Below are 12,453 nucleotides of genomic sequence, written 5' to 3'. Positions count from 1 at the left end.
TTATTGGCCGCTTGTCTAATGACAACAATAGATACGTCCTGTAAAATCTTTCTCAAGATTTGTGCATTCAAAAGTCAAAATAGCTGAAGTTTTATTCAGATATCTGAAATCACAGTTCAACTCGCACCAACAGACTAAATCTCCCATTAGCTGATAAGCCGCATTAGTGTCGATGCATATTAATTCCTTTACGAAAGACTGACATTAGGTGTCTTTCTGATGAATTTAAGACTTTAACAGACAGTTAAATCTATTATTGTATTTGTGTATCGAAATAAATTTTAAATGCTCGGTAATAATTTTGAAACACACTGTACTTATACTGCAATATATCGTACACAATAAATATATATAAGAAAAAAATATATATATGAGTGTTCTGTGATGCAAGGCCTTGATTTTGGTGAACTGACGAACATTTATGCCTCATCGCATTGCAGGCGGTAGATCTTAAGCGCATACCTCCTCTATATATAAATGCATATGTACATAGTAATTTATATTTGAAGTATCAACAGTGAAGCAAATGCTTGAAATTATGCTTGCTTGTGTACTATATCGAGTTGTCAACAATTACTTGACAAACATACAACATTTGTAATTGCCGCTCATCTTAAGTGTATTTGTATGACTACCATTTGTTATTTGAAAAAAAAAGATGCTAATCCAATATTTGTAAAATTGTCATCTAGTTGATTACTTTGTATGCATTTTATCAATTTGTCAATTTTGAATTTGTTTTGTTTCGCTTTGTGTATTTTTTAACAGACAAAGGCCCAGGTAAATGGACCACTATGGTAGAACGTTCTATAGCATGCGTTAACTTTTATGAAAGATGAATGAAGAAACCGACGAAGATGAATGAAGAAGTAGTGTCTCGCCACAGTGTTTCGCTTGGATAACTTAACGTTAAACGTTAGTGTTTGTATAAATAATGCGTACCGCGTGCAGTCGATCGTTCTACCAGCAACTACCTACTACTACAGTAACAACAACAGCAGCGTCTACCATCATCACCATTGACACAAACAAGCCAGATTACGCATCAATCCACTCCGCTCCGCTTCACTCCATTCGACTTCACTTCACTCCACTCCACTCGTATCAACTGCACACCATAAGTAAAAGTTAAGCCTCATTAACTCTTTGAAATGTACCAGCATTTGTGCCGTCTATTTCTTCACTAATTGTTTGTTCGATTTTGGACAATGTTGCGGTTAATGTGTGAAGTACATTTCATTTGTGTGTAATGCTTAATTTTGTGCAAATAATTGTTGCAATCGTTGGCAATTTCCCCGCGACTGTGAAAAGTTAGTAGACTTCTATTTAATATTAAATTTCCTTGTATTACTAATTAAACTAGCTTTGTAAATAAATTTATCCATTTGCGCGTATTGTGTGCGCTTTTGTGCGAATATACCGTTGCATTGAAAGTGTTGAGCGGCGTGCAAATTGTTGCAGCATAACTGTGAAAACAATGTACATGTGCATATTGGCTTATTTTGATATAAATATTATATATCTACATATATAAATATATATTTTTTTTTCAATTCCTCTCTAAATTATAATGAGCTACGTTACGTCTAAAGAAAAAAAAAATCATAATTTTGGTTTGCATTCTTATCTGTGCATGGGTATAACATACCTACATTGTTTTGTATCACAAATTCATTTATGTTTTTACAATTTTAAATTCTATGCAAATATCATAGGTAACATATCAAGTTTGGAGAATACATGAAAATAAATTTAAATTTTAATTAGAATGTTTTGATATGAGACTTTTTTATTCTACAAAAATTATCTACTCAAGATGTCGCTATTCATGCTATTACAAAATGCTATTGGACAATGTTCCTAATACTACTTTCAAAACGTAAGAGAAAATTTCGAATTTGGTTCACTTGAAGTCAGGGATGGCTATTATTGCAGGTTAAATAAAAGTTCAAAAGGTCTTTTCATTGAAATTATATTTAAATTATAAATTATATTTAATTTATTGCTCAAAAGTAATTATTAAAATCAAAATTTAGTTTAGTTGTAAATGTAAGTTTTTAGCGGCTAAAAAATTGCGCTGATTTTTAATAATTTTTTTTTGTGGTGACAACACTTGTTTCTTTTTGCATATAAATAAAGTGAAATGTATAGAAACGGAACTTCATATACATTTTTTTGCAGTCTTATGCCATATAAATTGTTTTTTATATATAAATTCCTTTTTTATATATAAATTCCTTTTTTATACGGAATGAAGAGCAAAAAGCCGTCAGCAAAACAAAAAAAAAAAAAGATTAAAAATCAACTAATTTTTTAGCAACTTAAAACTTGCACTTTTTTAAAAAAGCTTTATGAGTTACGTTACTGCATATCCAAAAATGTCAAAAACTTCGTATTAAAAAGCTTTAAAATTGTTAAATTTTTCTAAAGTGTGTATAAAGTAAAAAGTTTATTTATATTTATTTATTTATATTTAAAGAATGAGCAAAGGAAAAAATAAAAGATGAAATAATTAAATACATAGAAAAAAAATGAAATAATACAAAAACAATTAAAGAAAGGAATACAAAATTAAATAAATAAATTCAAACACAACAAAAAAAATACGAAAAAAAATAAAATAAATTAAATAAATGAAAAAGAAATTAAATAAATATAAAAAATTAAATAAGTACAAAAAATAAAAAAATAAATACAGAAAAAAATTAAATAAATCAAAAGAGAAAAATTAAATCCATACAAAAAAAAAATTATAAAATAAAATTAAGGACAAAATAAACAGGAAAACACACAAAAAAAATAAAGTAAAAAAATAAAATAACGAAAAATAAAATAACAAAAAAAAGAAAAATAAAATAACAAAAAAAAAAGAAAATAAAATAACAAAAAAAAAATAAATAAAATAACAAAAAAAAAAATAAAATAAAATAACAAAAACAAAAACAAAAACAAAAAAAAAATAACAAAAAAAATAAAATAACAAAAAAAATTAAAAAAAAAAAAACAAAAAAAAAGGAAACAACAATAAAAAACTGAAAAAAGAAAAAAATAACAAAAAAAAATAGCAAAAAAGAAAATAAAATAACAAAAAAAAAAAATAAATAAAATAACAAAAAAAATAACAAAAAAAATAGCAAAAAAAAAATAAAATAACAAACAAATTAAAAAAAACCAATAAAAAAAGGAAACAGCAATAAAAAACTGAAAAAAAAGAAAAAAATAAAAAAATAAAAAAAAATAAAAAAAACAATAAATAAAAAAAAATAATAATAAAATTAAACAAAACCTGCTTCGTCTTCGTAATGGTCCCTCAGTTGGGGTCGGCCATCCTCGTACCCAATCTCCAAAAATATAAATAAAACAACTAAAAAAAAAAAAACAAATAAAATAAAGCAATAAAATAAGGAAAATTAATTTAAAAAATAAAAACAAAAAATTAAGTATGAAAAAATAAATAACACAAAAAAAATTTATGAAAAAAATGAAGTAAAAAAACGAATAAAATAAAAAATTTAAATATTGTAAAAAAAAAAATTAAAAATTAGTAAAAAAATGATATAAAAAGCAATAAATAAATAAAATAAAAATAATAAAAATCTTCTTCTTCGTCCTCGCCATGGTCCCTTAGTTGGGGTCGGCCCTCCTCGTACGCAGCCTCCAAAATAAAAAAAATACTGTAAAAAAATAAAGCAATAAAATAAATGAATTCATGAAAAAAAATAAAGAAAAACTAATAAAATTAAAAAATTTAAATAGTGTAAAAATAAAAAATGTATAAAAAATAAAATAAATAAATAGAATAAAAAAACAAATACATAGAATAAAAAAAGCAAATAAAAATTATAAATACAGTAAAAATTAAAAATTAGGAAATAAATTTAAAAATTGTAAATAAATAAAAAAATGAGGTTAAAAAAATTTAATAATTAAAGAAAAAGTAAAGTAAAAAAAAAAGAAAAATAAAGGAACAGTGTAAATATTTAAACAAAAATTATCATGCACCTTGTTATGCTCATCTGTGTATGTCCAAGCTCAAAGTATCGCAGTAAATAAGAGATATGTACAATTAGATGATTCACAAGGCTAACATCTTGTAATGCTGTAATAAACAATCATACATTTTAAAAAATTTAAAATTTTCTCGTTGCTATGAACGCTCAAAATATTTCTAACCCTTATAATAAGTTCACCTATAAGTAGATTATCTACTTTTTCGTGCTTAATTCCCAATCCATAATTAAAAAGCGCGATTACCCATACAAAATTTTTCTCAGAAATCCAAGATTATATAATAATCTCATACAAGGTGAACGATATGAAGTGTTACCAACTTCACACTGCTTGTATCTGTAAAACAGCTCATGACATCAACGTCAGAATTGTTCTAATGACAGTTCAATATATTGTTTATAAGCCATCAAAAGCATTTGCGTCTCCGTTTTGTTGAATTTATTTTTTTGTGATGGAATTCAAGCGTAATAGTGTGCTTGCGTTATATAATATTTGGCTGGAAAATCACAACCAGCCATTGTTCGTGAGCTCAGTCACCTCAAAGTGAATAAAATGTTTGTGTATCGCACTATAAAACGTTACAATGGTACTGGTAGCATTGCTAAACGCTATGGAGGTGGACCAAAAAAAAAAACCGCAACAACGCCAGAAATGGTTTGGAAAGTGAAGGCTCGACTTGAACGAAATCAACGTCGAAGTGGAAGAAAAATGGCCAAAGAACTGAAAATGTCGCAAGACAGCATTCGACGCATATTGAAAACTGAGCTCAAGGTCAAGGCTTACAAGTTCCAAAAAGTACTCGATCTTTCACCTCAGCAAAAAAAAGTTCGGTGCGAAAGAGCAAAGGAGTTGTTGCGCTTGCACGAACGGGGTGAATTTCCTAACATTGTGTTTTCTGATGAAAAAAATTTCCCAATTGAGCAGTTCATAAACACTCAAAACGATCGTGTTTACTTGACCGAACGCTCATACGAGAATTTGAGCCTACGTATGGCCACTCGAAGCAATTTCCCATCTCAAGTAATGGTTTGGGCCGCAGTGACCGCTGATGGACGCTCTCCAATCGTTTTTATCGAGCCAGGTGGCAAAGTGAATGGGACGTATTAGTAACAGGAAAATGTTTTAGAAGCTGCTTTAGAGCCGTGGGCACGCAAACATTTCGGTCGTAGACCATGGACGTTCCAACAGGACTCGGCACCGTCTCATAAAGCTCGTGTGAACAAAGAATGGTTAAAAAATCATGTTCCACACTTCATTTCGTCCACACAATGCCTTCGAATTCGCCAGACGCAAATCCGATGGACTATTCCATCTGGTCCATTTTGGAGAGCAAGGTGAGGACTAAAAAATATGCCAGTATGGATGCGCTGAAAAAAGCGATTATACGAGAATGGGCCAAAATACCTCAAGATCACATTCGTGCAACATGCAACTCATTTTTTGACCGTTTGAAGGCTATAGCCAAGGCAAAAGGTGATTATATCGAGCTAAAGTGAATATATGTTAAAATTGTAATCATTTTTGAACAATTTTGTCTTTGAAATCAGTGAAAACTAATTTCACACAAAAAAGTTATGGTGTTTTGAATAGGTAAAACTTCTTATCGTTCACCCTGTATATTTATATGTAATCTGAGATTACTTTAGAATTTTGGTTTTTGGGAGAGAAATTTTGTACGGGTAATCTCGCTTTTTAATTACGGTTTGGGAGTGAAGCTCGAAAAAGTAGATAATCTATAAGTAGTTATATGTGAACCTACTATAACCCAATATGCCTTTTAAAATTTCATTTTTAATACCTTTAAATTTTTAATATTAAATTTTTAATACCTATGCACAGTTTAAGTTACTAGTATTTTTTTCCGAAATGAAATCCGATTTTACTAATATTTTTTATCATCTTATCGGTTTCCCTACAGAAATCAGCTGCGTTAGCTCTCATCTGGCATGAGCACAAATTTGACGCTGAAAGAGAAATAATTTATTGTGCACGTAATCAGATGGACGACAGCAAATTCAACAAACCAACCACAAAAAGATTTGCATAAAGAGCAAAAAGGCAGGTGAATAAAGTGGATATGCCTCTATTCACACTTAGCATAAGTTGGATATGGGGGAATCTTGGTGTAAAATCACAAATGTACATACCTACATACACACACACAAGGGCGCTTTCGTGCTTATGCGACAACAAACACAAAAAGAAAATATCACAATCGGAGCCTAATTCTGAGCGTTTTGCAATACATAGGGAGATTACAAAAAAAAAAAAAAAATAAACAAAAAAAAAAAAACAAATAGTTCAAGAGCATAGAAATTAGTGAAAAAAGCTTTTAGCAGATATTCATATGTATGTATATTTTGTAAGTTACTTCATGTAAATTTATACATTTTTGTACGATAGATATTTTTTGTAAATGAGTTTTTTGAACGCAAAGGTTTTCACAAACAAAAAAAAAACAAAAACTAAAACGAAAATATTGTATACACACACACATATGTACATTAGCGACGACGGTTGGCAAGTGATTACTGCGAAAAAAAGCAACATGCACACACACACGCACTCAAAACAATAACACTAAAGTCAACTGTATGATTTTGCCATTAATGCTTACCAAGCGCAAGCGCCATAGCAGTTATTTATGTATTTGCATGTGTAACTACTAGTAGCTATGTTTAAAAAAATACGCTTACAATAGGTTTTTGACATTAGTTGCACTTAAATGACAACATACAAATACACTAACATATATAACGGAAGAGTGCAGCCAAGTAGTTTCACTAAATGTATGGATGGTACAAATGAACTGTATATGGAATTTACTTTTCCTCAAGGCAAGCGCTTGTTCACTACACACATACATATACATACATATTAGTACATTATACATAGTAAGTATATGTAAGTAAAATATTGATAATTGAGATGATGTATCGGAAATAGGCATGATAGGAAAATTTCTAACGGTACTTTTGATAATTCGTTTTGTTTGTAGTTGCGCAAAATTGCCAAATAGGCAAATTATGGAATTGTGGAATTGTGTGGCATATTGAAACACACATACACATAAATACATACATATTATTGTGCTGTATACGCACACACACACACACACACACGCAAATATGTAAATAGATATGAACTTATCAAACATTTTAGCAATGAAGAAATACGAGAAGCGTAGAAGTTTGCTAATTTTAATAGTATTTTAATAGATTTAAATCTACTTTTCGTTCGTGTGCTTTCACGTTGTATTAAAATCTATTTATTTATCGCTGCTGAGTATTATTTGTACATTTATTGCAACATAATTTTGTATGTTCTTTGTTTGATAAGAGTTTTTTTTTTGTTGTTTAGAGAGAAGATTGAACAAAATAAGCATAAAGTTTAAGAAAAGGAAGGAAATACCATAATTGAAATTCAAAAAAATTTTGAAATTAGCCTAATGCTAGAATTTTAAGCAGAAGTTTAATATATAATTTAAAGGAAATATATTAAAAGCAGAAAACAAAACGCGAGTAGACACATTGCAATTTGCTATTTGTTTGCTACTATTTGTCTATTGGCTCTAAAAGTATGTATTAATTAAAGGAGTCGAAGAATTGTAAATGGTTAGCCCAAGTAAAAATGTATGTAAATCGCAAATACGCTGCAAGTGTTGATATCTGTGGATTTTTAATAAATCAAAAACAAAAAAAATTATGTTGGCTTAGCAATTTTTCCTGTCAAGCATTAAATTGTTGAGTTTTACTGCAATATTCTAATTATTTATAATTCACAACGTTAGCTTAAGAGTTTACCGTAATAAACGTGAAAATAAATATATCTATTTTTTTTTTACCGAAAGGACCAGCATTTTTAACTTTACAGCAAAAACTGCTAATTTGACTTAAGATATTTTGTGTTAAAAGTGCATAGATATATGCAAAAAGGAAATATTTTCAAACAATTAAGCTAATCAGACAAATAAAATTTGCGTATATACAGTTGCGAGCACGAAAATACCGTTAGCAGTGTGCAGTGTAGCTTAAAAACTCAAATATTTGTTTGACTTACACAAAAAAGGAAAAGCCGCCGCCGAACGGTAGTTCGTTTTGTGGTTGGCAGAAATACACTCGGACGTTTGGTACTGCCTGCCGAGGTGCGATCGCTATTATATTAGAAAAAACCTTTCCTATCATTTTGGTGTTTCGGTCTTCGAACCCAGTCACTATCGAATGGCAGCCACGCGCTAATTTGTTCTACCAGCACGAAGTGGCTAAGCGCATGTCGATATCTTCCAAATTTAATAGAAGAAAAGTTTAAATAATTAAAAAATTAAATTTAAAACTTAAAAATCAATTAAAAAAAAATTTAAAAAAAAAATTAAAATTTTAAACGTTCTACATAAGCCAAAAACTAGTACTTTGTTGCAAATATTTTTTTCTTATTGCATTACCGCATAGAAACATTGCATCGTTAAAATGCCAACATCTTTTTGATGGAAGAAAGTTCGCTTGTGCCGGATAGATAGAGCCGGATAGATAGAGCATCCAAACGAGTTTCTATTTAAATGAGGTCGTGCAACTGTGCAAAACCATTACTTACCCCTTCAATTTTTGTGCTTCGTCGAGTTGTTCTGTTGGAAGCTGCATTTTAGTGGTACTTCCTTGTTATTTTTTACTCGAAATAGAGTGGGCATAGGCAGCATGAATTTTCTCCTTGGATATCGAGCAGATATTTTCTTTGCTTCTAAAATTCTCAGCCGTCAGCTCCTCCGTCATCCGCAAAGCTCCTCATTAAAAAAAAATTGCCGTTCGGAGTCGGCCTAAAACTGTAGGTCCCTCCATTTGTGAAACAACATCAAGACGGAGGAGGAGCTCGGCCAAACACCCAAAAAGGGTGTAATATATTAAATCCATCATTCAGAGTTAGCAACTTCGATGTTTCTGAGCCAAAAGTCCTGGCAGAACAATCGTACTGAGATAGTGACGGATTTGCTTTATTTTAAAATGAATTGTTTGGGGTCAATAACACAGCAAAGGGCACAAACACGATAGACGGTCCAACGTTACCCCAAAAGGAATCGGCTAAATTCTGAAAAGTAAGTGCAGTTTTGTGCTGTTACAACAACAACGGAATTTAACGAAAATAATCCTTAGTATAACATTAGTTTTAGCATGAATAGAATCTTTGTCAGTAAAATTTCACAAAATTACATGAATGCCGCCCATTCTATTCCGATTTTCCAATAAAATATGCACTCAAAACTTAAAGCGTCCGATCTTGCCCGAGTTACCATACATTTTTCATAAGTATTTTTTTTTTATAAAGTCATATTTTTCATTTTCATCACATTTCTGAAATGTGTACATTGGGATGGAGTGAAATTTTTTATCTAAGTTAGCTTCACGTCTCAAAATTAAGGTGCAAAATATTAGCTTGGAGGAAAAGAAATTCTTCATTTTTGCGTACAATTTTAGCGCAAATGGCTTAACACTGTTTTATGGTCGATCTTTAGCTCCTGGGCGATGTTACGACTATTGACATGTCAGTAAATTTCGATTACTTCTGTGATTAGGTCGATATTTTCGACATTATCGATATTTTCTTAACACCAAAAATGCCTGAACGGAATTGACGAACCCAAAATTGCACGTAATGAGCTGTTACAGTATAGGGACCATAAACATTATTCACAATTTCAGCGGTCTGGCTTACATTTTCGACTTGAGAAGAAAGAAAAACTTTACATAAAAAAATGTACTCTTTGTTGACTTCCATGACTTACATGACTTGTTAACACCCTGTAACTCATAACTGAATGGAGCAAGCAAAAAAAAACAGGTAAAATAATTTCTGTAGTGTAAAATGTCACTTTGAAACGAGCATATACTTAAAATTGTCTGATCAATACTTTACGAGATATCGACCTGTGCAGCCATCTACCGATGGTGTAAAAAGGTTTCCCCACTATTAATATTTGAAAAAAAAAACAAGTTAAATAAGTTAAGCTTTTACGTTCTGCTTGGCAAAATTATGTACGTATATTCATTCTTCCTAAGACTTGCATCCACTTTTGCTTGTTGTTACTGATGAGATCGATTTCAAAGCGATTTCAAGGCCTGCTAAGTTAATTTATAACCTTATTTAGTATTATTGATGTATTTGGTGGCATCAAATGACTTTTCTTTAGTACTGCAGTTAAAAACCAGTACAAAATCCTTGATAGACATTGGCATGAAATTTAAATAAAATTTTATATAAATTCAAACTAAAAATTAAAAAATTCGAATTATAAAAAATTAAATAAAATTTCGTTTATTTTTCCATATTCGATTAGGTTGGGGTCACCTCAAAACGTTATTCTAAGAAAATACTATTTTGTGATTTTTATTAACTCTTATAAAGGCAGCATTTCTTTGCTTAAATAAATAAAATAAATCCATATTAAAAATTAAAATTATATAAAATTAAATAAAATTTCGTTTATTTTTCCATATTCGATTAGGTTGAGGTCACCTCAAAACGTTATTCTAAGAAAATACTATTTTGTGATTTTTATTAACTCTTATAAAGGCAGCATTTCTTTGCTGTGATATTAAAAAAAAAATAAATATAAAAATTTCAATATAAAGGTTTTTTTAATAAGAGGTGTTATTTTGATATTCAAAGAAAAATGAAAAAATGATATTAAAAAAATAATATAAATGATCGGATTTTTATTTCATTATAAAGAGAAAGATATGCCGTTAATAGTGGAAAATAACATCAGGTAAATGACCACCACGACCACGCTTACAGGACAACATCCTTTTCATGAAATTTTCCATTTTCCTCGATAGCCTCTCGAATTCCATCTTTGAGGTCTTGAATCGAATGTAGACCTTCTCTTTCACGAGGCCCCAAAGAAAAAAGTCACAAGGTACTAAATCACAAGATCTCGGTGGTCAATTGTGATCACCTCTTCGAGAGATAACACGGTCCAGAAACTATTCCCGTAAAAGATCAATGGTGTCGTTGCTTGTGTGGCACGTAGCGCCGTCTTGTTGAAAATAAACTTTGTCCAGATCAATACCATCCAATGCCGGTCATAAAAAATTGTTAATCATCTCTCAATAGCGCAATCCATTCACCTGTAACACCTCTCATTGGAATACCCTTAATTATCGCTCTACCTGAATGCACAGTATTTGAAAAGAAAAAAAAACGTAGACCAATGCCACTGCTGTTTTCGTGTTCACAGCTGTAAATACAACCCTATGAGTTCAAAACTGAAATATTTGAAAAAAAAAAAAAACAAAAGAAAAAAAGCACGAAAAAGGAAACAAGGTCTTGACACATTGAAACATTTCATTTCTCCCCATTTACTGCATGAGAAAATTAAATGCACATTCTTAACTACAAAGCGCCACAACTCAAAATCAATGCTATTCAAAGGTATTCAGAGCTTGCTTGATTTATGTTTTGTAAATATATGTAGATATTACAATATTATTAATATAAACGCATAGTGACGTAAATAATTAACAGAAAATTTATAAAATGCGCTCTTTACTGTAGCTCGCTTACATACAAATATCATATAAACTTTCATTCTATGCATTCAAATTGAAGTGATTTGCAGTTGTGTCGTTTTGTTTATGCTCAGCGTGCGATATACATATTTACATACATACATCGCGTATACTCTGCTGTTACGCATACCGATAAACGATAGACGTAAAATACATTAAAAAGTACATAAATCATATAGCAAGAGAAAGAAAGAAACAAAAAACAAAAATTGTGTAAAAAAGAAGAAACAATTAGAAAAATAACTTTTTAAGTCAACAAAAAGCGAAAGACAGTTTAGTGATGAGGTCACAGCGCAGCATTACAAAAAGCAAGAGAGAAAATTAATAGCATTAACAAAGCACCAATTTAAAACAAGAACCACACATATATACATACATACCTAATAATATTATATATTGTATTCATATAAAAATTGAATGGCAAACACCGCAACTAGGCTAAAATGTATAGCAAAAACATTTATTTTATAAGTAATTATTACAAAATTAATATTCTAGTTATTATGAAAAATAAATTCTAATTATTGTAAACAAAAAACAAAAGCAAAAAAAAAAACTAATATAATATACATACATACAAAATCTAAAATGTATAGATTTTGAGTTAGAGCAGCAATCAAGCAAATAAATGAAAAACAAACTAAATTTAAATTGAGTATATAAATTACAAAAAGAAAAAAAAAACAAAAAAAAAACTTTATTAAATATCACAACAATAAATCACATTTACGCATACATATACATATGCACATACATATGTATGCGCGGCAAACACACACGCAAAGCTAAGTAGATAGTGCATATATGTGTATGTACGAGCATAATGATGAGAAATGAATTATTTAATTTATTGTATGGTAATTTTTATGCCTAAGGAATACTT

General features: G+C 29.8%; 1 protein-coding gene across 11 annotated transcripts in view; it reads left to right on the top strand.

Moving 5' to 3' along the window:
* LOC128860023 (arginine-glutamic acid dipeptide repeats protein) overlaps positions 1 to 11,333 on the top strand; it is an 83,058-nt gene extending 71,725 nt beyond the window's left edge. For 9 of the 11 annotated variants that reach the window (XM_054097236.1, XM_054097245.1, XM_054097240.1 and 6 more), the window contains 2 exons: positions 769 to 1,310; positions 5,930 to 11,333. In XM_054097236.1, the coding sequence (XP_053953211.1) occupies positions 769 to 784 (16 nt within the window). In that variant the 3' untranslated portion in view covers positions 785 to 1,310; positions 5,930 to 11,333. The remainder of the gene's footprint in view (positions 1 to 768; positions 1,311 to 5,929) is intronic. The other 2 variants (XM_054097238.1, XM_054097237.1) reach the window with 2 other exon arrangements.
* Positions 11,334 to 12,453: the final 1,120 nt, after the last annotated feature.

The sequence above is a fragment of the Anastrepha ludens genome, chromosome 4 (genome assembly GCF_028408465.1).
Source record: "Anastrepha ludens isolate Willacy chromosome 4, idAnaLude1.1, whole genome shotgun sequence".
Taxonomy (NCBI): Eukaryota; Metazoa; Arthropoda; class Insecta; order Diptera; family Tephritidae; genus Anastrepha; species Anastrepha ludens.
This window is presented reverse-complemented; position numbering and strand designations above follow the sequence as displayed.